Source organism: Amblyraja radiata, chromosome 15 (assembly GCF_010909765.2).
Source record: "Amblyraja radiata isolate CabotCenter1 chromosome 15, sAmbRad1.1.pri, whole genome shotgun sequence".
Taxonomy (NCBI): domain Eukaryota; kingdom Metazoa; phylum Chordata; class Chondrichthyes; order Rajiformes; family Rajidae; genus Amblyraja; species Amblyraja radiata.
The window spans coordinates 23,402,867-23,430,756 of record NC_045970.1 but is presented as its reverse complement, the minus strand read 5'-3'; the positions used below and the strand labels follow the sequence as shown (position 1 = coordinate 23,430,756).

Genomic DNA, 27,890 nt, shown 5'->3' with positions numbered 1-27,890 from the left:
CAAGGATAGTGTTAAATCCAAGGAAGAGGCATATAAATTGGCCAGAGGAAAGCAGCAAACCAGAGGAATGGGAGAAATTCAAAACTCAACAGAGGAGGACAAAGGGATTAATAGAGAGGGTTATAAAGGAGCATGAAAGAAAGCTTGCGGGGGAAATAAAAACTGACTCTAAAAGCTTCTTTAGATATGTAAAAAGGAAAAGATTAGTGAAGACAATGTAGGTCCCTCACAGTCAGGGACAGGTGAATTTATAATGGGAAACAAGGGAATGGCAGACCAGTTACTTTGTAGTTTGGTTCTGTAAGGAAGTACAGAAACATGTACTTTGGTTCTGTAAGGAAGACACAAACAATCTCTCAGAAATACTTGGGGACTGAGGATCTAGTGGGATGGAGGAACTGAAGGGAATCCACATGAGTCACAAAATGGTGTTAGGTAAACTGTTGGGACTGAAGGCAGATAAATCCCCAGGGCCTGATAGTCTGCATCCCAGAGTACACAAGGAGGTGGACCAGGAAATCGTGGATACATTGGTGATCATTTTCCAATGTTCGCTCGACTCTGGATCAGTTCCTGTGGACTGCAGGTAGCCAATGTAACTCCACTTTTTAAGAAAGGAGGGAGAGAGAAAACATACTCATCAGGAAGGCTGGCTCCATCCTGGGGGCGGAGTTGGATTCATGGGAATTGGTCCTGGAGGGGAGGATGCGCCTCAAACTGCGGAGCATCCGGGACAATACAGCTCACCCCCTCCATGACACATTGGTCAACCTGAGGAGTATCTTCAGCAACAAGCTGGTTCCATCAAGATGCAGGACTGAACGCCTCAGGAGATTCTCCTTCCCTATGGCTGTCAAACTTTACAATTCCCACTTCTGTTGTGGGGTAGACTGAGACTGACTCCGCTCCCCCCCCCCCCCCCCCCCTCAATATTTGCACATCCCCCAAGCCTTTCCACTCGTCACTTTAATTTCATGTCTCATGTATATTGTGTTTTTTATGACTATTGCCAGATCAATTTTCCTCCTGGGATAAATAAAGTTCTATCATATTGTATTGTATATCATAAAGATGTATATTCTCTGTCATATTTTGCAATTTAATTGTTGGCATAATCTAACTAGATTATCTGAAGTAAACATTATCACAATGTGAGGGCTAAAAGAAATATATCAATAGCTAGTTTATACATTTCTGGCCTTTTCTGGCCTAAGTATTTTCAAGATTCTTTAACAACTTTTGTTTCTTGATTGCCCGTAGCACAGCTGAAGCCATTAAACCCAGTGAAATCTCTTGTAGCTATTCAAGAAAGCTGAGAGATGGCCTAACTCCAGGTTTGTTTCTTTGAATCTAGCTATAGTAACCATTACCAAAATTATGGAGCTTATGAATTAGGATGTTAGAATGGGAAGGTAGGTGTGGACACTGACAGTACCAGTATATGTGGCCCTTCTCTAATTGTCTAGAAAGGGTCATGGTAAGATAGCTCAAAAGTAGGGCAATGAAACGTCACTCACATTACTATAGATCCCGTGACCCATGCATGATGGACATGGCAACGTTTCTTCCCTCAAGAACACAGTGGAGCATCTGTTAAAGCTGTTACCTCACAGCGAGCAAAAGGTTTGAAGCTGATTTGGCTGTTGTCTGTTTGGAGTTTGCGTGTTCCCACTGTGATTGTATGGGTATCTTGCGGGTACTCCAGTTTCCTCCCACCATCCCGAGGTTGTGTGGGTTTTCAGGTTAAGTGGGTTTTGTAAATTGCCCCAAAGGTGCAGGGAGTGGATGAGAATGTGGGATCACATAGAACTAATGTGAATGGGTGATCAACTCGCGTGCCGAAGGACCTTTTTCCACGCTGTGTCTCTAAACTAAACTAAATGAAAGTTTTCCCGTTATTTATGCATAACTATTAGATGTAACATTACAGTAACTTTGGATCTAACTGTACTTACCTTTTGCAAATTGTTCTGCAGTGAACCTGTGACATCCTCTTCCCAGGTCCGCTCAGCTCTAACTTCTCCAACAGCACATTATAACGTGCAAGTCAGAGACAATCTAGGGGTTCGAGATCCTACTCCTCCACTGAGTCTAGGGCAGAGCACAAACATCCTGAGTTGAGGGCGCCTGGCCTTCAAGCTTTGTACCAGCCACAGCTGGTGAATGCCGCACAACCCCTAATCTGTGTCAGTGGTGTCTTACAAGTGCATTAAAGTGCTTTTTTTAAATTTAATTTTCCTTTTAGTTTATGCTTTCTATTAATTTCTAGCAATTTACAATATTTCTCAGTGAACATATTTTCCAAATATTCAATTAAATAAAAAGTTCAAAACCTTTGACAACAAAGAGATACCTAAAAGGTCGCCAGGGCATTTGGGAACTCAGGGGCCATTGCATGAGGCCCATTACTGACTCTGCCCTGTGGTGGATGCAACAGCAAGGTCTCCAACATTGTCTGGAAGACCACAAATCCATGGGAGAAGCATAGGGTAAACTTAGGCGGCAAATGGAGATAATGAATGGATATAATTTGCATTGATTCTGCCCATCCAATTTTCAGGTCGTACAGGCACTAAAGTACCTATCTGATGGAATTTCATTGTATTAAAATTAGACCAAGATAATTTCCGTATCAAGATTAGTATGATGACTTTTTGTTTGTAATTGTTGTATTCATTAAATTAGTGAAATTGGTTAACATAAGTTAAGGGCCTGTCCCACTTAGGCGATTTTTTAGGCGACTGCACGCGACTAGGCTGTCGCCACATAGTCGAAGGGGTGTCACCTGTATTGTCGTGAGTAGTCTCCTCGGTCGCCCAATGATTCGGAGCGTTTTTTTGGTCGCCGCTAGATTTTGAAATGATCAAATATTTCCGGCGACAGTGGGCTTGACACCAATGAGCGTAGCTTGACTTCTCCTGACATAGGTGCTGTCGTAGGTTGGCGTCAGGATGATGTAGGTTGTCGCCAGGTGACGTAGGTTGTTGCCGGTGCTGTCTTCGGTTAATTCCATTGGTGACTACCTACGTCAACCTACGTCAACTAGCGACAGGTACCGGCAACTGAATTGTCTTCAGTTGTCACCGACAGGGTCGTAGCTTGTCGTGGGTGGACGAAGGTTGCGTAGGTGTAGTCGTAGGTGGACGTCCTAATGGGTCGTAGACATTGTCGTAAACATTGTCATAGGGTGGTCCAGTCGCCGGTTTTTTCGGTGACCTGCTACGACTATTACAGTCGCCGGCAGTCGCCGATAAAATTGCCTAAATGGGACAGGCCCTTTAGGTATTTATTACTACCTAATTATTATTAGGTAAGTATTACTTTCTTTAATAAATTATGTTCATCTCTAATTACAAAGTGATAAACATTTCCTTCATCCCTATTTCATCAGATGTGGTACTGGAAAGTATGGATACTTTATGGGAGCTACACAGTCATTTTCTTTCAAAATCAGAACGTTTGCATGAGTTAATAAATACTTCAGATCAGTCAGAGTATTGCAGGAACAAATCACCAAAGACAGCAGACATTTGCCAAGCAGGTATGCAAATAAATGTAATGCTAATTTTGGACCATAAACTATTTTGGTGGAAAGCAAATCAAAATATTCACAGATATAGAAATTAAGGAAATAAACACAATGCATGGCATTGACATTTGCAGATCAAGCAATGTGATCTCTCAGGACAGTTAAGTTACCATATCTAGCCTTGATTCATAGTGAGCAGAAATCTTATAAGTAAGACGATATACAGGTGCACAACCTTTTATCCGAAGATCCAAATAACGAAAACCTCCGAATAGCGGACATTTTTTCGGTCCTTGAAGAAAGGTCCTTGAAAACGTTCACCGAGGGCGGCCCGCAGAGGTGACAGCGGAACCTCCGGTCGGTCCTCGAAGAAAGGGGAACTAAATCCCCATTCATAAAAGGGAAGGTGAGGGTATATTGCGCGGGAGGGTTAATAATTGACAATATGCTGCTGCCTGCCCGCTGAGTTAAAAAGTTCCCACGGTAGCGCGTGAGTCTTGCGTGGGAACTTTTTAACTCAGCGGGCAGCAGCAGCAGATTGTCGCTGCCTTCAGTTTCACCCCACCTACACCCCTCTGCTTCCCGGCCATGTGTGTGACCCCTTCCCTCCCCTCTCCAGCTCCCCGCCCATTGCACCGCCGCGGGGGCTTTGCACTGTCTTCATGTCGGCAATGCTAGCAGGTCAGTGCCAGTCACCGGAGACGTCAGGACCAACGGGACACCGACCCCCAGGCCCACTGCAAGCACGGAGATCCCAGAGACCCACAGCCAGCAGCAGCCCAGCCCGGTTCCAACTCCAGAGGAAAACTGCAAACTGGCCGGAGACATCAGGACCACCAGAAGCCGTTCCCCGGTGGGCCGCTACGGCGACAAGTGGCAGTTCGCCCACAGCCCCCTCATCGGGACACCGACCCCCAGGCCCATTGCAAGCACGGAGATCCCAGATCAGCAACTCCAGCCCAGCCCCGCTCCAACTCCAGAGGAACACGCTCCCCGTATGGGCAGAAGCTGATGGTGTGCAAGGTACGTCTTGTTCTTGGGGTCGCGCAGCTCGGGCTGTGGGCGAACTGCCACTTGTCGCCGTAGCGGCCCATCGGGGAGCGGATTCCTCTGGAGTTGGAGGGGGAGATTGTGATGTTTGATCGCCCCCTACTATCCCAGGGACAGGGAGACAGGACGTTCACCGAGGGCGGCCCGCAGAGGTGACAGCGGAACCTCCGGTCGGTCCTCGAAGAAAGGGGAACTAAATCCCCATTCATAAAAGAGAAGGTGAGGTTACATTGCGCGGGAGAGTAGGAATCCCAAGACAAAGTTGAGTGAGCGTTCACCGAGGGCGGCCCGCAGAGGTGACAGCGGAACCTCCGGTCGGTCCTGGAAGAAAGGGGAACTAAATCCCCTTCATAAAAGAGAAGTGGTGGGTATATCGCCCGGGAGGGTATATCGCCTACCTGGCAGAAACCGGACATTTTTTCCAGGATGTCGTCTGCACACCAAAGCTCACGTTTGGCGCCAAACGCACGTCGCCTCTGCTGCACACGGATATAAGAGTGTGAAAATGTCGCCTTAGGCCGCCTAAGGGCATGTAGCCCCGCTAGGGTGACATGAGTGCGAGAGGTGATTCAATGCTGCGGTCACATTTATAAATTCAGGAATTCATTCAACACACTGCATTTCATACAGACATTTATTCTGCAAGAAAAAACTACATTGAAGTCTCAAACTCGCGACCGAGGAACTGCCGGGATCAAGGCGCAAACTCGCGACCTTGCGGATATGAGCCGAGCACTCTACCACTGAGCCAGCCATTAAAATCTACGCAAAAAAATTTCCATTCCGAAGACCGACAAATTCCGAATTACGAAAAGTGTCTGGTCCCAAGGCTTTCGGATAAAAGGTTGTGCACCTGTAATTCTGTGTTAAACTAACCAACTTTGTTAAGTCGAGATTGCATAAAGTCATAGCACCAACTCTTCAACAGCACTTCCAAACCTGTGACCCCCATCACCTAAAAGGATAAGATTTGCATACACATCAAGCAACTCACACCCACACGTTGGAGAGTAGGCTGGTTTTCAAATGTGTTCCCATTCCTTCATTGTTGGCAAGTACAAATCTTAGAGCTCATTATCCAGCAGATCATGCAATTTGCATTGTTCAACGCAGCAACTCATCCCACCTTCTCAAGACTAATTAGGACATGCAATAAATACTGGCAATGCCTGCAAACACACATCATGGAAATGGAAATAAATAAAACATGCCTTCTTTGAATCAAAAAAGTACTGGAATTTCCAAATTACATCTCTTTCTCAATTCTCCTTTAACAATCCTTAAGGGCCTGTCCCACTTGGGCGACCTAATCCGCGAGTTCTGGCGAGTTTGCCTTCGACTCATACTCGCAGCATGGTCGACACGAGATCGTAGGAGGTCTTCGTAACTCACCTTCATGCTCGAGAGTGGTCTCCACGTACTCGAGGCCTCAGCTAAGTCACGGCATTTTTTTCAACATGTTAAAAAATGCCCGCGAATAAAAAAAGGTCGCCATGGAAAAAATCAATACTTTTTTTACTCGTAGGTTTAGTCGTAGTAGGTCGGCATGTTAGTCGTAGGTAATCGAGGGTAGTCGTAGGTAATCAAATGTAGTCAAAGGTAGTTGTAGATAGTCTTCATCATAGTCGAAGGAGGTCGTCTTCACTCTCCACTATTCGGTGTCCAATTTTCCCGAAGTTAGTCGTAGCTAATCGTAGCTAGTCGAAGCTGATCTTCAACGTTATTTTTTTTAAACTCTCCAAAACTGTTCTAAACTCGCCAATTAGGTCCCACAAGTGGGACAGCCCCTTTAATCATCTAAAAATTTGAATACCTATGTTAATATCTCTATCTATCTATTAATATATAAAACTCTCGTGCCATCCGACCGGCTGCCGTCCGGCTGCCTTTCTGCCTTTTGATTCGTTGACGGCTGCTCCTTCCTATCAGCTTCCAACACACTTCAATACAAAGTTGCAAGACAGGAACACTCTGAACTTTTCACTGCTGCAGCAGCCAGGGGAGGTGCAATTGGAATTTTTTTTAAATCCACTGCTGAGGGAGGCAGGGGAGTGCTGGAATCTTACATTTGGGGACGGCTTCAGTTCCATTGGAGGAGACGAGTGCATGGTGGAATATTGGGTTGGGGGATCACACCATTGGGGGAGCACTTGGTCTAGTATATGGCTAAATCCCAAATTTCATTTGAAAATGCTGCTGGAAGTTGACAAGTGATGTTTTAGTACTAATTTCATATACTTGCATATTGTTAATGCTGTTTTCATTACACATCAGGGCAAAAGTAACTTTTCCCCCGAATTGAAGAGGAAATTCATTGTTTCCATTCATAACACTAGCAAGAAAGAAAAAAGCTTTAATCTAGTACCTTTCACAACCTCAATATATGGCAAGGTGTCATATATTGACATTTTAGGGGAAGATAAACTAACCACTTCTAAGTGAAAGATATTTCAAATGTTGTTACCTGGGTTCAATCTTGCCTGTGCAAATGTCTCTAATGCCTATAATGCAAAAATAATTAACTCAAGTTAGAAAATTCTCTTTTGTTTGTTTGCAAGAAAAAAAAATAGCTCATGCAAATTTGACTGAATGTTTCATTGAACATAATGCTAATTGTAAAGTCTCAAATTCATTATAGCAGGCTTGTATCACTGTGGTAGGAAAGATACTTGTGAATCCAAGTGTGACAAGTTAATGAAGTGTAATCTGTGCAGTATACATAATAAGGAGAACCGCTGGGCCACAACTCAAATAAAAACTCTGAAGAGAATGATCAGTTTGAAGCTTGATGTGAAAGACCCACATGTTACCAAAGAAGGTAATACATGATATCAATTATTGTGCATTGTGATTCACTTGTTTTTTCTTTTGTACTCTATAAATATGTCTTCAATAAAATTCAATCAGCTCAACATATAATAAAACCATTTCACATACACTTCGTATCTCACAGACCAAAATTGCTGTGTTATAATGACTTTGTTAATTGACTTAACTCCATCAAAAAATTAAAACTAACAGCACTTATATAAGCATTCAAAGCTTTTGTTTGTGATATGAAGTATAATTTCGTGGTCAAAATAAATTAATGGAATTTTTATTTATTTCATATGGTGAATGTTGTTTTAAAGATTGGAGTTGATTTTATCACCAAAACATTCAAAACTCCATTCTTTAGAGAATAGAACAAACATTTGCTTGTTTACTTAGCTTCTTTCATGGATGTAAAGTGGGTCAGTAAAAATTGCACTGGGTAATCTTATGTTCAGTAACCCAGTTGTCTTAAATTTAAAATTAATATTTCAAGGACAAAGTTTAATAAGGTCATAAAAGACATAGTAGCAAACATAAGGCCATTGAGCCCATCTAGTCTGCTCTGCCATTTAATTATGGCTAACCTAGTTTTTTCCCTCTCGGTCCCATTTTTTTGCCTTCCCCCGTAACCTTTGACGCCTTTACTAATCAAGAAGCTACAGAATCAATCTGCTTTTAAAATAACCAATGACTTGGCCTCCACAGCTGTCTGTTTGGTAGTAAATGTATGTCTTCATCACATACTTAGATGAAGAATTCAGCTTCCTCCGTGTCTTCTGATGGTGACAGTGCTTCAATTTTCTACATTTTGTTTGTGTTTTTTAACCAACGCAACGAAATATTCATTGGAAATAGCCTAATCTAAACCTTTGGCCAAACTTCAAATTGAATGCTTTCTAATATCTGGTAATATAACTATAAGTTATTTTGGATTGTAACTATAAGTTATTATGTTCAACCTCTGAACATCATTTAAATGGATCTTTTTGCATTTTATTGAAAATATTTTTGTGTGATAATTATAATCAAAGCAACTGTTGGGTGATTCCAGCAATGACACTCATAATACTTCCAAGGTCCTAGATACTATATTACCGACTTAAACAATCAATGAGCCATCAAGCCTAATTCGTGGAGGTGAAACACTCAGATAATAGAAACCTAAATTTAACTTTACTTCGACCACTAAAGCAAAAAAAGCAAGATGTAGGGAGATTACAATAATTTACCACTATTTACAATAATCTCACATCTACCCACAGTACTCATAACATCTCAACTCTCAGAAAGCTGTCCATTTTCCTTCTCACGGCAGTGAATCCATATTTAATGTGCATTCTAGCTTTCAGCCTCTTGCAGCATATTACCCAACCAATCCTTGAAGTCAAATCTTTACAGATCTGTAAAATGTTGAAACGTTGTAATATTAATGATGGGTAATATGAAAAAAACACTATTATTTAACATATTTCCTACATACTGATAATAGCAACCATAGTCCAATGAAATTATTTAACTGCATTCCACATTCAATTGTAATGAGACTTTTGGAAGCCGAGCTTGAGTCTGTCCATTTTAAGATTCATAAAATATAATAGAAGCATAGAAAATAGGTGCAGGAGTAAGCTATTCGGCCCTTTGAGCCCGCACCGCCAATCAATATGATCATGGCTGATCATCCAACTCAGTATGCTGTACCTGCCTTCACTCCATACCCCCTGATACCTTTAGTCACAAGGGCCACATCTAACGCCCTCTTAAATATAGCCAATGAACTGGCCTCAACTACCTTCTGTGGCAGAGAATTCCAGAGATTCACCACTCTCTGTGTGAAAATTGTTTTTCTCATCTCGGTCCTAAAAGATTTCCCCCTTATCCTTAAACTGTGACCCCTTGTTCTGGACTTCCCCAACATCGGGAACAATGTTCCTGCATCTAGCCTGTCCAACCCCTTAAGAATTTTGTAAGTTTCTATAAGATCCCCCCTCAATCTTCTAAATTCTAGCGAGTACAAGCCGAGTCTATCCAGTCTTTTTTCATATGAAAGTCCTGACATCCCAGGAATCAGTCTGGTGAACCTTCTCTGTACTCCCTCTATGGCAAGAATGTCTTTCCTCAGATTAGGAGACCAAAACTGTACGCAATACTCCAAGTGTGGTCTCACCAAGACCCTGTACAACTGCAGTAGAACCTCCCTGCTCCTATACTCAAATCCTTTTGCTATGAATGCCAACGTACCATTCACTTTCTTCACTGCCTGCTGCACCTGCATGCCTACTTTCAATGACTGGTGTACCATGGCACCCAGGTCTCGTTGCATCTCCCCTTTTCCTAATCGGCCACCATTCAGATAATAATCTACTTTCCTGTTTTTGCCACAAAAGTGGATAACCTCACATTTATCCACATTATACTGCATCTGCCATGCATTTGCCCATTCACCCAGCCTATCCAAGTCACCTTGCAGCCTCCTAGCATCCTCCTCACAGCTAACACTGCCCCCCAGCTTCGTGTCATCCGCAAACTTGGAGATGTTGCATTCAATTCCCTCGCCCAAATCATTAATATATATTGTAAATAGCTGGGGTCCCAGCACTGAGCCTTGCGGTACCCCACTAGTCACTGCCTGCCATTGTGAAAATGACCCGTTTACTCCTACTCTTTGCTTCCTGTCTGCCAGCCAGTGCTCTATCCACATCAATACTGAACCCCCAATACCGTGTGCTTTAAGTTTGTATACTAATCTCTGTGGGACCTTGTCGAAAGCCTTCTGGAAGTCCAGATATCTTAGAGCTTAGAAATTTGTATTTGTAAATGTTAACAATGCAAATACTTCAACTTCAGGGAATTTGATTAGAGGTAGAATATACAATTAACTCGTACTTGGTTGACCTAATCTATTTTGAACTGGTGTGATATCATTTATTGTTCTTGGTAAGCCTTAAAAATAACCAAATTGAATGCAATCCATTCATTGAAGAGAAATTACATTTGTTAGGCATAATATTCTGTACTTGCAGTGAATCTTTATTGTATGTACTAATAAATATTTTTTTTGGTTTAGGTTTTTCTATAGCACTAGGAAACCTATATAATGATAAGCCAGAAGTGGAAGCAGAACATATTTTGGGAGTCTTTGCAGCTGCAGGAGTTCTGAAATTCAGAACATTATTTAAAAAGTAAGTATTTCGGTTATAAATATAGAACATTTTAATGGAAGCTTTATGCTATTCCTATGATATATTAATTTGATGAAATTACACCTGTGTGAGGTTTCTTAGTAGCTTGTTTATTGGTTTCAGTTCTTGTACAGCTAACATAACAATGTTTGAAACATATTACAGTAGTTTCTGATAGTTAGGGCAAGTAAACAGCTGCAGCCAAGCATACCACTTATCTGGTATGAAGCACTAGCAGACTTGAAAACATGGTCCAAAAAAAAAAATGGCTTTAATATTTAATCAAAGATACTTTAAAAAAGTAAATAATTAAAAATATTAAATGTAATGCAAATAGTTTACAAAAATGACTTTCCGTATTCTTACCTTTCCTCCTCAAAGTGGAGTAATTCCCATTTAAAGGAATGGCATCATAGATCCTGCAATGGATCTAACCTGGCACGGAATCTGAGAACTGAACCTCAGAAAGTGCATACTCTTCTGTTTAACTTTGTGTGAAGTTTGGCAGCAGGGTGCAGCTGATAAAAGTAGCAGTGGAGTTTGAGTTGTAAGCTTAGGAGGTCTGCATTTGCACAGGGGGTCTTGGAATGTTTAAGCATGAGGTGCCTAGATTTGTCAACAGGTGCTTCTGGCAAATCTTAACAAAATATGCACCAAAACAATTCACTATAAAACACAAAGCACTCCTATTCTGCATGAATTCTGTAGTTTGCTAAATATGTCAACATTTTAGGAATGTAGTATTGATTGTGTATAAAATTGCATGGTGTTATATTATCCATGGTGCAATGTTCATGCAGATAATTTGTGAGTGAAACTCGGCCACTGCTTTCTGCCTCAGAAACATTCACCGAGAAACTTATTTTCACAAATTCTCCAATCACATATTTGCACATAACACAGAAACATCTATTTTCCTTTATACTTTGGTTATATTTGTTAACTTAATTATTTACTTCTTGCAGTATCAGCAATGGTCCATTTGGTAGCACTCTTGCCCATGAATCAGATGATTTATGTTCAAGTTCCACCGTAGAATCCTAAATATCCATTCCTAAGTTATCCTTATGCATATGATTTAGCATGAAGATTGCACAAAACACTTATTCTACTAAACATTCGCACATGTACATTGTGAATGACATTTCAATATATTTATTTCATATGTCAGTGGTTTACATAATTGGTAGCACTCTTGTCTCCAAGCTGTGGTGTTAATGGCTTCAAGCCATTTTCAGCACTTCAGGTACAAAAATCTGGGCTAACATTCCAATCTAGTTTAGGTTTGACAGAGGTGCTGCCTTCAGCATGGAATGTTACTTTGAGGTCCCACTGTCATCCTCGAGTACAAAAAAAAAAGCCTCATTGTATTGTCTGCAAAGGAGAGTGAGGGATATTTCCCCAATGTCCTTGGGCAGCGTTTATTCATAAATCAACATCACTGAAACAGGTAATCTGGTCAGGTTCACATTGCTATTTAAGGGGACTTGCTGTGGGGAAATTAGTTTGCCTCATTTCCGACATTTAAAACTGTCAACTCTTCAGAAGTACTTAGGCATTTGTGTAATTATAAGGCAATGCACAATACAATATTTTTTCAATTAAAGATACATATGCAAGTCTTTTTTTGCATATGTATCTTCACTTTGCTTATCCTGATTTTATCTGCACTATTCTTTAATATCCTCACTATTTTATTGTCACATTTTCATGTTAAGATTCTTGTATAAACTTGACATAAATAAATGACATGGGTATGTTTCTCTTAGAAAGTGATGTTTATGCAGCTATAATTGATAATGAAATATATATTTGTAATATTTTCATCAAATATTATAGAAGAAATCGCAACAATCAACCAATTCTGATTTTAATTCTAATAGTTGAAAATAATATGTTCTTATTGTAGGTGTGCAATTGTTATGCTAGAAAACATAAATACCGCCACAGTTTGTCACTTCCATCAAGTTGCTATGAAGGTAAATTACTATTAATTCCCAAAATAATATGACGGTAATTATTTTAAGAACCCCATATTGTAAGAGCCGACTAAATATAATACATCAATTGCACAGTCTGATCATTTGAAAGAACGTTAGTTCATAGAATTCATGTTACATTACCTTATGTAAAATTATGATCACCCGAAGTTGCAGAGATAGGTTATGCATCATCTTGCTTGCCAGGCCCTCATCCAAAATTCACTGCAGCAAATTCTAGAATGATGTGTTTTGTGACTGCATAGCTACGGCAGTGAATGGAGCACTTATTAACAAATGTGGTTCTCAACAGCAGAATTGAAAAAATGGCCTAATTTCTGCTTCAAATGTTCTAAAAGAGTGGTCATGCTGTGGATAGTTTAACTTTGTGCACATCCTTTGCACCATATTTTGAATAAGATATGATTTACATGTTTACTTACAATAAGAATCCATTTTCCATAAACAGAATTTGTTCTTGAGATAATGATAAGGCAGTAGTTCATCTGCACATTAGAAGTATTTGTTTTAGTTCACATTTATCTGAGCAATTTCCAATAATTATGGTTTAATTTAGGATTATCGTGCCATTTAAAATGTTGAATTTTAGACATTGTGGCACAAAAAGCTATAAAACAATAGAATGCGGTGCACTAACACATTATCATGGTTGGTGATGACTTGAAGTCGAGTATGATTGTCCTCCTGATGGGTCCTATTTCTATGTCTCTGCACGTGCGTGTGGGGAGACTGGTGCATGGATTGCCACCAAGTAGTTCTTGACAGAGAAAGACACAGGTCCAATGGCATGGACTCCGTGCTGTAGCATTCTTCCACCTTCTCAGCCGTTGTGGTACTCCACCTCCTGATCAGCCACCATCCTCCACCTGTTTCAGTGTTGGTCCACGCTTGGGCCGCGCTTTGGGCTGCTCTTTGTCATGAACCTCCCCCTTGACCTGCCATCATGGGTGACCCAGCCAGGAGCACAGCTCCAGACAGTTTAGCTCTCAGAATCTTAGGCACACGTGAGTTCTTCCATCACATAAAGGTGACAACCTCCGGAGAAGACTAACACAATCATTCAATAATGTTATGCCCCTGTCCCACTTAGGAAACCTGAACGGAAACCTTTGGAGACTTTGAGCCCCACCCAAGGTTTCCGTGCGGTTCCCGGAGGTTGCAGGTGGTTGCCGGAGATTGCAGGTAGTGGAAGCAGGTAGGGAGACTGACAAAAACCTCCGGGAAACTTGGGTGGGGCGCAAAGTCTCCAGAGGTTACCGTTCAGGCTTCCTAAGTGGGACAGGGGCATTACTATGGTAATTTTGAAAGACACAATCTTTAGCTTTCATTGACATCTGCATTGCCTTATTAAAGGTTGATTGTATATCATTTAGTTTAGAGTTAAAATATTTTGTTTCAGAGCAAGTTTATTTTAAATGAAATGGTCAGGCAACAAATTTCACTGCACCATCATATTTTCAGGGTATGTCAAACATTTTTTACAACAGATAGAAATCATTCTACCCACTGTTTAACAACAAAATCTTAATTATACTTCCAGCCTTCACTATTTCTACCCCAATTTAATCAAATATTGTTACTGAAAACAATGAAAACATAAAATACCAATATGTGCTTAAAAATATTAAATTATTATTTGTTGGTTATCTTTAAGAGGTTTATTGTACTCTGGTGCAACAATGAGGTGCATCGTGAGTGGGAGCAACACCATGACTACTTTAGATTTCCATTGCAGGACTTTGCCAAACCATGAATGTTGCAATAACTACATTGAAATCACAGAGAGTTTGCACTGTGGTATTTAGACTGAATCCTTTTGACATTTCAGAACAGCTTCTATGATTCAATGGAAATTTGCAACTTGAGAAGTCAGACTGTAAGGGTATTGTACTTCTGAATTCACACTATGGAATTGGCCAGCCTTTCCTGACAGGAGAGGGTGACTTTCAGAGTGTACATCAAGGAAAAGAGAGGGTGCGAAAATAGACAACCAGTCAGCCCAACATCCATTGTTCATCATTAAAAGTATGGTAATCTGGCATTTCAAATATCATAACATAAATAATCAGAAGATTTTGAAAGGAATATAATGTCTGATTAATCGATTCTAGATTCAGTAAGAAACAGCTGTACATTCCCATGATAAAATAATGTGCTTCTTGAGGGGAACTGGGTACTTTCTGCCATTATCCTTTCTCATGAAGCATGTTGCAGTTTTTTGTGAATGAAGTAGCCTACTTGTAAACCTGGAGTGCATTTTGTAGATGATACTTTTTTCGCCTCTATGTGGCCACTGGTGGAGGGAATGAATGATCAGGCTGGTGGATTGGTATGCAATTCGAGTTGCAATGCAACTTGGTGCTGGTTGTTGATAAGTTTCTGAATATCATTGGAAATGCACTTGTCCAGACAAGTGTGGAATATTTAATTGCACTCTAAACTGAGTTTTGTTCAGGGGTTTGGAATGCCTTGAGATAAGCCGCTCACCACACGATAAGGGGCCAGCTGTTTAGGACTCAAATGGAAATAAATTATTTATACATGTTATAAATCTTCAGAATCTTTACTTGGAGAACTTGAATGCTCAGTTATTAATGTATTCAAAACTATGATCCATGGATTTTTGCATAGAAAGGTGTTTGAAATAGAAAAGAATAACCTAAAATATTTAGGTGGAGATTGGTTGTAAAGCAGTCTTGAGGCACAGACTCGACCACGATCTTTCCAAATACAGGAGCAGACTCGACTAACCATCATGCTTCTGTCGTTATATTATCCAGCCAATGGCCCATAAACTTTCAGATAGCCTAGCCATTGTGTGTGATGTTATGTATCTGGGATATGAGGACTTGTGAGGCTCTAATTCCATGACTGTGGTTGGGTTTGATGAATTTACCTTGAATGCCACACTGTAATGATTCCAGATTCCCCCCATAACTTATGTTATGTGGGTGCCAGCCTTTGAACTGGTTTTGGAGACAGCCATAACAATTGGCATAGTGATTCTTTCTTGCTCTTTTCTTTCTCCACTTCCTTCAGGAATAAACCGGTTCTTCCTCTTTTTTCAGTTTCTTGAAGGTCATAGGGCAGGGTTGGGGAACCTTTTCATGTTGGAATGCCGCATTAAGTTAGCTGTAATCTAATAAGGCCGCATCCAAGAAACTTCAATTAGATATAGGATTATTTTGTTGGATCTTCTTTTACTCTTTGGTATTTTAAATACGTTCATTTTAAGATTAAAATTAATATAATAAAAGACGAACAAAAACATATAAATAAAAATAAAAGGATTTGTTTACAAAATTTGGATTCATTCAAAAGGCCGCACTTAACGGCCTAGAAGGCCACATGCGGCCTTAAGGGATGGCATAGGGGATGGTGATCTCTTGATTTGGGAGCCTGCACTGTTAAAGCTAGTACAACATATGTGGTTACTGTAGATGGACGAGTGTGATGAGTTCTACATGGAACTTTAAGTGATGATAGGTTTGAGGATAAGGGTTCATAAATAATTGTTTATGAGTAAGGATGGTGGGGTGGCCAAGTAGCTTGAGGTAACACTTCCCCATTCAGTGTGTGTGACCTCAGCATTTGGCATTCTCTTTACAATCACTGCCTTCTTGTGGGCAGTAATAATATAGAATCATGTTTCTTCCAACCCAGTAAGAATCTGCTGGTTCCCATTATGTGTTATCGGATGAAAACAACATGGTTGCAAAAGAACATATTGGTAAATGCAATGCGTGTGCAATGCTTTACATGGTTGGAGAGCTGTAGAATGTGTCCAAGGTGTGACAAGTTGCATGAAGAACACAACATATAAATTATTCAAAATAGTCCCTATGTCCTCTTAGTACTGTATCTTAGTAAATCTACATAGCACAATTAATAGAAATGTTTGTAATATGGGGAAGTGAGATTCCAAATTGCACACAGCTCTCTAAATAATCAAATTACTGCCTCATGATCTTTTTTTATTCCTCTATTAAAGGGTACTGTATATACAAACCAATACTCTCACTTGTGAGTTTGGATGTAACAACACAAAATCTGTTTATATGGGAAAATTTCATTTCAATTTCTTTATGTTTTTTTTCAGATGATTGTGTATCTAGGTTGAGTAGATTATTTGAATTATATGTTGATTTGTTATTTCTGATTTAGTATAACCAAGACAGGCTGAAACGAGCCTGTGAGAGATGGCTTGAATTAAATCTTATAGTGCATCTACGATATGAGGTCACTCTGAGAGATTTGAATATGGAGGTCCTGCGAAACATTTTATTATCACCAAGGTTAGTTGTCTTTTATGTTTAGGAAGGAACTGCAGATGCTGGTTTAAACTGAAGATAGATACAAAAAGCTGGAATACCTCAGTGGGACAGGCAGCATCTCTGGAATGTGTGACGTTTTGGGTCGAGACCCTTCTTCTGACTCAATGGGTGACCTTTCCGGTTGAGACCCTTCTTCTGACTGACGTTTCGGGTCGAGATCCTTCTTCAGAATGAAGAAGGGTCTCGACCTGAAATGTCACCCATTCCTTCTCTCCTGAGATGCTGCCTGTCCCGCTTGGCTGTCATTTACGCGACAGGCCGGTAGTGAGTGACGCGCGATGGTCGCGCACATCATCATGCGTCCGCACAGCCGTCTGGAGCGCGTGACGCCATTTGAAGATAGACACAAAATGCAGGAGTAACTCAGCGGGACCAGCAGCATCTCTGGAGAGAAGAAATGGATGATGTTTCGGTTCGAAACTCTTCTTCAGTCTGATGGTCCCACTGAGTTACTCCTGCATTTTGTGTCTATCTCCAATCGTCTTGGCCCAGCTCTGGGCGAAGGAGTGGGGGCGGATCCGGATCCGCAACGGCCGTGAGCCCCAGGCCGAGCTCGGCGATCGTTTGCCTGCTTCTGCTGCTGTTGGAGGTGAGGCATTGCGCCGCGCCAGGGTCTTGGGCCTGTCCCACTTTGGCCGTCAGTTACGCGACAGGCTGGTAGCGCGCGAAGATTTCGTGCAGGACGAAGTCCACACTCCTCCACGCCACTCCACACTCCTCCACACCACTTCATGCGCCCGTCCCGCGCTACCCACTCGCTACCCACACGCTACCCACACGCTAGCAGGTCGCGTAAATGGCGCGCGAATGACGGCCAAGTGGGACAGGCCCTTTACTCCAGCTTTTTGTGTCTTTTATGTTTGCTAGGCAAACTAACAAGATAGATTTTAGGTTCACTCTTGATTTTGCTTTTTTATATTTTTTCACATATAACATTCACATTTCTGTGTTAATTCTCTTCTAAAACCACCCTATAAACGTAATAATTAGCTTTTGAATCCTACCTAGAATAACTTAGTCAGCTTTGAGAATCAAAAACTATTTCTTAAAGCAAACTTCAAGTACTCTATAAACTGTAATCTTTCTTGATAACAAATTGTAAATCCAAGTTTACCATTATACAAGTGTGTGCCAGGTTGCTGAACAATAATAAAAACCACACATTGTTCTTTTTATCATTCGTTGACATATTGAATATATCCTGTTTCAACATCTTTCATAATTTCAGATCACGCGCAGTATTGGACGCATTCCCGCATTAGCACTTTTGCTTGTCTGCTATCTCATTTTAATTATATTCTTATTCAAAGACCTTTCCAACTAAATTACAATTAGGTCAGTTTTCAAGAACAATTGTGACCATGATCACACGGTAATCATTGCAATTACATCCAACTAGATTTCCCAAGACCGTATATAAATAAGTTGATTTAGTTTAGTTTAGTTTAGAGATACAGCACAGAACCAGGCCCTTTGGCCCACCGAGTCCGCACCAACGAGCGAGTCGCGCACATTAACACAAGCCTATACACACTAGGGATAATTTACACTTATACCAAGGATACAAACCCAAGCCAATTAACCTACAAACCTGTAGGTCTTTGGAATGTGGGAGGAAATTAGAGATTGCGGAGAAAACCCACGCGGACACGGGGAGAACGCACAACCTCCATATAGACAGCACCCATAGTCAGGATCGAACCCGGGTCTCCGGCGCTGCAAGCACTGTAAGGCAGCAACTCTACCGCTGCACCACCGTGCTGCCCATGATGTTAAAACCTAGATTGCTTTACATACTGGGAATACTATGGAGTGGGGTTTCTATCTGACAACGTGACCCTTATATTTTTTTTCCCTGGGATCAGGACTAATTTTTCATATAGGATATCTTCTATTATTTCCACTTTTCAGGGAGGCCATCTGCAGCAAAGGAAAACTTGAGAAAAATGGCCATCAAGGTCCGTTTATAAAACTATTCATTCTGATTAGTGCCCAATGATTCTTGCTGTCATGTGTGTGTTGTGCAAGATCAAAGAATCAAGTTCAAGTGCTAGGGGCTACCTGAATAACATTGTTTTTAAAAGCTATTACTGGCTTTAGTAGTTGCGGAATTGCACCTCAACATGAGATGTTATAAATAAAAGTATGGATCAAAGGAGGAGTAAACATGATTTCGTTGAGTGGCAGAATAGCAACGAAAGATGCTGGAAGGCCTATTCTGATCATTTTTTCCTTGTTATAAAACAATTAAGCACATTTGGTTGGGGTATCAAAAATAAAAAAATAGGTTTAAGGCAAGTTTTATGGGGAATTTGAGGAGTAAGCTTTTTATACAGAGAGTGGTCGATGTCGGGAATGTACTGCCAAAGGAGTGGTAAAATCAGATTATATATCACTGTTTAAGAAATATTTAGATAGTCACTCGAATCGGCAAGTCTTTGAAGGACAGTGGATTAGTATAGATAGGCAAAAATGGCAATGTGGTCATGGAGGGCTGAAGGTTTCTGAGGTCCAAATAATTTTATTCTGTGACTTCCTTGCAAATCACCTCATTACATTTCCCTTTTAGTTACCATGATACCTTATGTTGAAATATACATTATGATGTTGTGTTTTTACAGATTGTTTACATTTACTGAATACCACGTATTGCAGACCATCCTCTCCTGGATATTTCTTCAGGTGAACACTGAGATACGGTTAATGCCACTGTACAGTACAATCGTAGCCTATTTTATCAGGTGATTATCTTACCATTCTTCTTTATAATAAATAAATGTTAGCAGATTTAATTGATGTCTTTGGATGATGAATATGCATGTTGAATATACTGACCTTTCTGTCCTGGGCCATCTCCTTTGTCAGAATGAGGCCACATCCGAACTGGGGGAACAGCACCTCATATTCCGCTTGGGTAGCTTACATAGTATGAACATTGAATTCCTCCATTTTAGGTAACTACAAACTGCCCCATCACACATAGTTAATCACCATCTACAGTTCCTTGTTTCTACATTTGTGTTCCGTTTTCTAATTTCTGCAAAATACAGTTCAACATATCACACTTCCCTCCTTTCGACCTAAAATCACAGCCAGAAATCTATCCTTTATCAATGAGATTGGATTTAAGCAATCAGCTGATTGTCATTTGTTACATATGTTAATACCAGCTCAGGTTATCAGCAATTTACCCGTAATTCAGATAATTCATTAAATCCTATTTCATTCTTCCCCAAGGTTTGTAATATGCCAATTTTTATTCGTTTTCCAAAATGTAAATAGTTTTGGGGCACAATCATCCAGCATATGTTCCCAATTTGACCTTGTCCAACTAGCAGCTGTTGATTCTTTTGTTGCAACCGATTGTTTATGTCCACCTGGAGATTTAATTGTTCACTTGTGAAGTGAAATTTGGGCTGTGGCTATTCTAATGGTATCAGGAAGAGTAATTCAAAGAGCATACATTTGAAGCACTAATATTGGTACACTCTTATGATAAAAGAGTGAAACAGGAAGTCCACCCAATGTTCCTTCTTGGTCCATGCCTACTGTGGACCACCTTTTAATCTCAAGACCCAATGGGCATTCCTAATTAACTGAAAAAAATCAAAATTTATGCCAAGTGGTGGGACTGCTTTTTCTAGAAAAAGGGCGTACCTATCTTATGGAGAAATCTGTTTGCGGACAGTTCCCAGAAACCGAACCTATATGTAACCCAGGACTACCTGTACATCATAAAAATAAGAATGGAATGTATTTGTAAATAGCATTCCTTACATTTTTACATCTACATTCACAACGTTGATATTTTAAAAAAATCTTTCCATCAAGATTGTTATGGAAGATCTAATGTGGAGTGTTAAAATCATGGCATTCTAGTATACAAAATGACTCAATTCAGTGTAGAACATGTCCATATCATCTGGAAATAACGTACTCTTCAATCTAGTCCCACTTCCTAGATTTTGGCCCATAGTCTTCTTGGTTGTTACACATCAGGGTCTTTGAGTCCTTTTTCCAATTATCTGCTTCCTACCTCTTCAATAATTTTATTTACTTTTGATTTAAAAAGTCTGGAGTTAGCTTTGATTTTAAATTATTCTGCCTATTTTCATCAGTTCAGTTTTGGAAAGAGGCAATTCTCAGAGCAATGTGGGTTTTCTACATGTCCTATACTATTGTTTTTACCTAACGAAAACACCAGAAGGTACTATTAATGAATTTTCAAAAACTTCTTCCCAAAATAAACTTTTGGAAATTTGCTTCATATTCTCTTTCCATTCAGTAAGAATTAGAATTACTTCCTTTAGCTCTATTCTTCCAGTTGAGGAAAAAACATCTACACTGAATAAAAAATCTAACCACGTTCATTGAACTGACTTTTTTTCTCCTGCAGTTTGCAAAACATGGTCGTCTATCTGGAAAAGGAGATTCGTCAAAAGTATTTTGGATTGTTTCAGACTGTCCGTCTACATGGAATAACTGAAAGTAAGCAAGCTTTCTAATCAGCCCATTTATTTTACATTGATCAGAACTGTAATGTTTATTGTTGTGGATTGTCACCTTTCATTTTAAACCAAATTTAGGCTTTGGATATACTGATAGCACTGCAGGAATATTTCAATGGTACTTTTATTTAATCATGCTGATTTTATTATTTTACATAATTCCTCCCTATTCTGGTCAACTGTTTTATACAATTCTTTCCTATTACAATGGTTTTAATTGTTACATTGAACTTTAAGAAAATATGCAAAATATTTTATGTATCTTCTCAAATATACTTTGTGGCTTGCGGAGGCGGAGGCGACGGAAGAATAGCTCCACATCATGGCAGACCCGGAACTCGTTGAGATAGAGGCGGAGGGGAACAAAGGTGAAGCCTCTGCTGAGGACAGACCGTTCTGTATCAGAAAGGCGGAGGTCAGGGGGGATGGTGTGACAAAATGTGTAGAAAAGAACTGCAGATACTGGTTTAAATCGAAGGTAGACACAAAAGTGCCAAACTCTATATATTAATTATTCCATTAGAATGATTTTAACATGGATCGGTTTGCTTATGTGTGTGCAAGAATCCTAAGCAACCTGAAACTCAAGGATGAAAACTAAACAAATGCTCAACATTGTTTAGAATCTTGAAGATTTGACAGATTGTTCACCTTGTGAGATGCGTAGAAACGGTTTATTCATCGAGGTTGTGTTGAAAACTAACTGTAAGCATTGGGAGTTTAGTTTCCAAACTATTGCATTTACAACAGTTGATTGGTGCCTTGCAGCTCTGAACTATCAGTCAGCAATGGTTCTAATTACGATGAACTTAGGCGAAAATTATGATGAACTTCAGAAGATACCTCAGGTTCAACAAAACCTTCAGCAAGCTATTCCATATGAACCTCCAATAGCACAAAATGCAGGATACACACAATACAGGAGGTTAATAGATAGAAGAAAAACTTCCCTGAAATACCTCCAAACCAGCATGTCAAGAGGTTAATGTGTGTGCCACAGTATGTATTTGGTGGTGGCTATCTTAGTTGCCACATTAACAACTTATTTACATGGAAATATTCCAGGGCTCTGCCAGAGACACTTGCATTCAGGTAGGGAATGACTTGATTATTTTGCTCATGCTGAGACTAGTTAGAACAGGTATGCTAGGGGTTATAGTTATGACTTACTTCCCACAGACGAAAGTGTTATTGAGTGCACATATACCAATCAAAACCTCCCCCAGATCACCCAGCAGGTGTTTAATGGTCCCAAGGGCCTCCACTCCATCAATGTGCAGCTGGTGTGCAATCATTAAAGCATCGTGATGCACATGTCAGATGATTCCGAGGCAGGTACTCGGATGCCTTCATCATATCATAGCCCACGCTGCATGGCCTCTTCCTACATATAGGCAGCGACTAAAGAGCAAAAGGGCAGAACTAAAGGGCAGTGACTAGTGTTGAGGACTGCACAGAGCTGTTCTGGGGAAGCAGAGGAATAAATCTTGGACTGCCTGGAATCAGTAGACTTGGCGATGTACAAGGACTCAGCAATAGACCTGAATGTATACGCCACAGCTGTTATTGACTTCATAAGGAATTGTGCGGAGAAGTATGTTCCCATGAAAACCGACTGAGTGTTGGCCAACCAGAAGCCTTGGATGAACCAGGAGATCTGCATTCACTGAGGACCAGATCTTGGACATTCATCTGGCTATACGGGAAGTCAAGATATAACATTGATAAGGACAACAAAAAGGCTAAAAGGGACTTTCGCTCTAAACTGGGGGATGAGGCAAATGTTTGTACCCTGTGGCAGGGTTTGCATGCCATCACTTCCTTCAAGGCAAAACCAGGGGGCAGCTCAAGCGACAGTGAACCATCATTCCCAGATGAGCTCAATCCATTTTATGAATGCTTTGATAGGGAAACACTGATGTGCGTTCTTAAGCCCCCATAGCCCCAATGGTATTACCATCTCAGTCACAGAGGCCGACATCAGAAGATCCTTCAGGTGGATGAACCCTCAGAAAGCATTTGGACCTGATGGTATACCTAGTCGCCTTCTTAAAACCTGTGCAGACCAAATGGAGTATTCCAGGAGGGAATATCCCGGCAAGCGGGAGTATCCCAGCAAGCCGTGGCCAGACCCATCAGCAGGCCTGGACTGTCTGTTGCAGAGAGACCACCCAGAAGGTCCAGTTTGTCTTCCGGAGACCAGTGGCTCGACCGATGTGGATGGAGGACCCACCCGGTGGGCCCGACTCGCTCGCCGCGTACAGATGACCCGCGCCGCAGACCAGATTCTGCCCAGAAGGCCCAGCTCGACCGCCACGGACCAAGGAAATGCACCATGGACCGGGAGCAGGACCGGGAAAATGCACCGATTGCTGTGGTTGCCCGCCCGGAGTGGAAGGAGTCGGAGGAAATGCTGGTATACAGACCGGCTGTGGGAGGCAGTGCACTGCCTTGTCGGTGGATTGGGCTACTGGAGGCCCTGCAACAGCCTGGGGCTCAGCTGGACCGAACGCCGCTCCAAGAGGTCGAGCAAGTGGACCGCAAGCGGCCCGCAGCGGTGGGCAGAGGCAGAGGACATCACGGCTACACTTGGCAAAGGCTAACTACACAATGCCGCCACGGCAACAGGCCCTCATGGTCAGGTTAAGAGCCCAGCATTAACAATAACTGGGACTCGAAAATGGCACCAAACTGGCGACTTTGTGTACTGTCTCAGTGTACTACTGCTATACTCTTGTAATGTATCTGAGATGCTTATCTAAGATGTCTCTAAGTGCTTATGTATAGTGATACTTGCACTGAACTGCATACAAAAAATGAATTTCACTGTACCTCGGTACATGTGATAAATAAAGTACCATACCATACCAAGAGGGTTGTGTTTTTGAAAACTTCTTCAAACTCTCATTACTGATGTCTGAGGCACCCATCTGCTTTAAAAGGTCATCAATAATACCAATGCTCAAGAAGAGTATGGTGACGTGCCTCAATGACTGCCGCCTGGTGGCACTATCGTCCGTGATGATGACATGCTTTGAGAGGTTGGTTATCGTGCATATCAACTCAACAAGAACCTAGACCCACTACAATTTGCCTACCACCACAACAGATCAACAGAGTATGTGATCTTGCTGGCTCTCTACTCTGCACTGGATCACTTGGTCAATAAAACCACAAATGTCAGGCTATTGTTCATGGACAACAGCTCAGCTATCAACACCATCATCCCCTCCAAATTGGTGACCAAGCTCACAGAAGTGGGTCTCTGTGCATCCCTCTGCAACTGGATCCTCCACTTCCTCATCAACATACAACAATCAATAGGAATTGACAGCAACAGATCCTTCTCAATAACCATCAGCACAGGAGCACCTCAAGGCTGGGTTCTCAGCCCCGTGCTCTATACTCACGACTGTGTAGCCGGACGGGCGCAGTTCCAACTTCATCTTCATATTCGCTGACGACACCACCATTGTTGGATGAATTACAGATGGCGACGAGTCAGAATATAGGAAGGCAAACGATCGACTGACCGAATGACGCCAGAACAACAACCTTGCTCTCAATATCAGTAAAACCAATGAACTGATTGTTGACTTTGGAAGGGGATGGCCGAGGATCCACAAACCTGTTTTCAATAACGGGATGGTAGAGGAGAGAATCAAAACCTTCAAATTCCTAGGCGTGCATATCTCTGAATATCTGTCCTGGACCCAAAATATTGATGCAATCATAAAGTCCATCAATGCATCTGCTTTCTTAGAAGATTGAGGAGATTCGGATTGTCATCTGTATGGTACAGAGTATATTGATTGGCCTGGCTTGGCAACTTGACTGCCAAGGAATGAAGAAGATTGCAAAAAGTGATGACCGCTGCACAGTCCATCATGGGCACTGATCTCTCGACCATCGAAGGGATCTGTAGGAGTCACTGCCTCAAAATGGCAGCCAGCATCATCAGAGAACGACATCACCCTGGTTACGCTCTCATTTCACTCCTGCCTTTAGGAAGAAGGTTACGGAGCCTGAAAACCATAATGTCCAGGCTCAGAAACAGCTTCTTCCCAACAACCATCAGGCTGTCCTGCTGCAAGTAAGAATTTCATTGTTCTGTTTGGGACATATGACAATAAAATACGCTTGAGTCTTGACGATGTCTTTGTGGCTGGAAACAAACAAAGGCTTGGTGAATGGAGGCAAGATATATGCCACTAAAATGTGGAGAAAAAACAAATACTGGAAGAATTCGGCCAGCCAAGCAGCATCTTGGTGGCAATTCGCACCTCAGGTAAAATGTTCTTCATCAGAACTGAGAAAGAGAGAGAGCAACTTAGTTGAATTAACAGAGAAAGTGGAGGAGGGCAATGAGTGTAACAAAAGGGTGAATGATAAACAGCTAATATTAGCAGCATATTAAAATAGCATAGGCAAAGGATCCTAAAGGGCCTGTCCCACTTACGTGTCCTTAGTGCACAAATTACGCGACCTCGTGGTCGCGTTGAGGCGTACGGGCATCGTATGGCCGCGCGGGGCCAGTCCCACTTAGAAGCGCGGAGGGGTATGCAGTTGTGCGCGACATCGCACGGGGCTCCGAAATGTTTGTAGTGAACAAAATCTTCGCACGCCAACGGCCTGTCGCGGAACTGACGGCCAAAGTGGGACAGGCCCAAGACCCTGGAGCGACGCAACATCTCACCTTCAACAGCAGCAGAAGCAGGCAAACGATCGCCGAACTCATCCTGGGGCTCATGGCCGTTGCGGTCCGGATCCGCCCCCACTTCTATTCCCAGAGCGGGGCAAAGAAAATTGAAGATAGACACAAAATGCTGGAGTAACTCAGCGGGACCGGCAGCATCTCTGGAGAGAAGGAATGGATGACGTTTTGGGTCAAGACCCTTCTTTTCAGACTGAAGAAGAGTCTCGACACAAAACGTCACCCATTGCTTCTCTCCAGAGATGCTGCCGTCCCGCTGAGTTACTCCAGCTTTGTGTCCATCTTCAAATGATATCACGCGCTCCAGACGGCTGTGCGTACGCATGTAATCGCGCCCGACCTTCGCGGGACCGTCGCGGCTCAACGCGACCACGAGGTCGCGTAATTTGCGTGCCAAAGACACGTAAGTGGGACAGGCCCTTAACTGTCTATTCTATGGACGTCCATCATTCCATCTTATAATTGATATTCCTTTGTTTTACTTTTCCATGACCTAACTCAGCACTGCACAGCATCAACACTGCTAATTGACATCACAACCCATCCATACCCCGCTCCAGACCTCCCTCCCATGCAAAAGCCCCACTCTACCACGGTAAATGCTGAACTACCTATTTTCTTTCAGACGTTTTGCGACGATGGAACGAATGAAACAAAGGGCTTTGACTGTATAACTATTTTATATCTTTTATTGCCATGTGTCAGAGAATTTTCAGGTGGCGACTTGAACAAAAATTGATTAATTGATCTGTCACATAGCCCATGGAAAGCTACATTAAAATAGTCCTATAAAATCACCATACCATAAAGTTTTTATCCCCCACTCCCATCAACCCTCTCATGGCTCAACTACGTGCTAGCCTGCTAATGACACTTTGCCTTAGATCAGAGTAGTAACAAAGAGTCATGGCATCATTATTACCTCCTAGGGAAGGCTGCATATGCTCCTCTGATCAACTTGTTTGATGCCCTTTGCAAATATGCTGCCTCTTCAAGTAGAATGATGTTATGCCACCATGCATGCTCAAAATGGTTTCCTCTCATTTCTCTTATTAAGTGTTGTCACCATTTGAACCATCTACAACAAAAGTAAGTTAACTAATCTTCAACATTTCTGACTGTTGTGTTGGCAACATGCTTCATATTTGCTTTGGCAGCTTCTTTATATCTTAAGGGCCTGTCCCACTTTCCCAAGTTATTCACAAATTCTCCTGAGTTATTCACATCTCTAATGTTAGTATAAAACTAGCAGGAAAGAAATCCAGAAGGACAATGACTCCACCTTGTAAAATTCATGTGCTCCACTTATCAGTTTCTCATGATGTTGAAAGGGAGAGATTTGGTAAGTGAAGAATTGTGGCAAATTTATTAAACTGAGACTCACTTGCACGTTGCAAAATTAATACTATGTGATGAATCATTAAAATGCCTCAGTCTTATAATAACATTTTCATATTTGTTACAATCTAAATGCCAAATTGCGGTACCTTTTTGTTAATTGATAAAAAGCACTTATCGTGAATCATTAAAGTCATGTTGAAACTGCCCTGAAAGAGGAAAAGAGATTAGCTTGTGACTCATCACCCAAAAGAATGAGACATTTCTTTCTTTTAACAGCGCATCACTTTTTACTGCAGAGAATGATACTTTGGTTTTCTCAGGGTTTTAGTCTTGTTTTCACTAAACCATCTTTTTGTAAAGACCCTAACATTGCTTATGGTTCTAATATATATTCTCAAGGTTCTGTTCATATTCCTGCTCT

General features: G+C 41.4%; 1 protein-coding gene across 1 annotated transcript in view; it reads left to right on the top strand.

Annotated features, from left to right (window-relative positions):
* btbd16 (BTB domain containing 16) overlaps positions 1 to 27,890 on the top strand; it is a 79,000-nt gene that overhangs the window by 5,174 nt on the left and 45,936 nt on the right. The window contains exons 3-9 of the mRNA XM_033034753.1: positions 3,392 to 3,541; positions 7,218 to 7,397; positions 10,458 to 10,572; positions 12,482 to 12,551; positions 16,737 to 16,867; positions 19,528 to 19,647; positions 21,303 to 21,394. Of these exons, the coding sequence (XP_032890644.1) occupies positions 3,392 to 3,541; positions 7,218 to 7,397; positions 10,458 to 10,572; positions 12,482 to 12,551; positions 16,737 to 16,867; positions 19,528 to 19,647; positions 21,303 to 21,394 (858 nt within the window). The remainder of the gene's footprint in view (positions 1 to 3,391; positions 3,542 to 7,217; positions 7,398 to 10,457; positions 10,573 to 12,481; positions 12,552 to 16,736; positions 16,868 to 19,527; positions 19,648 to 21,302; positions 21,395 to 27,890) is intronic.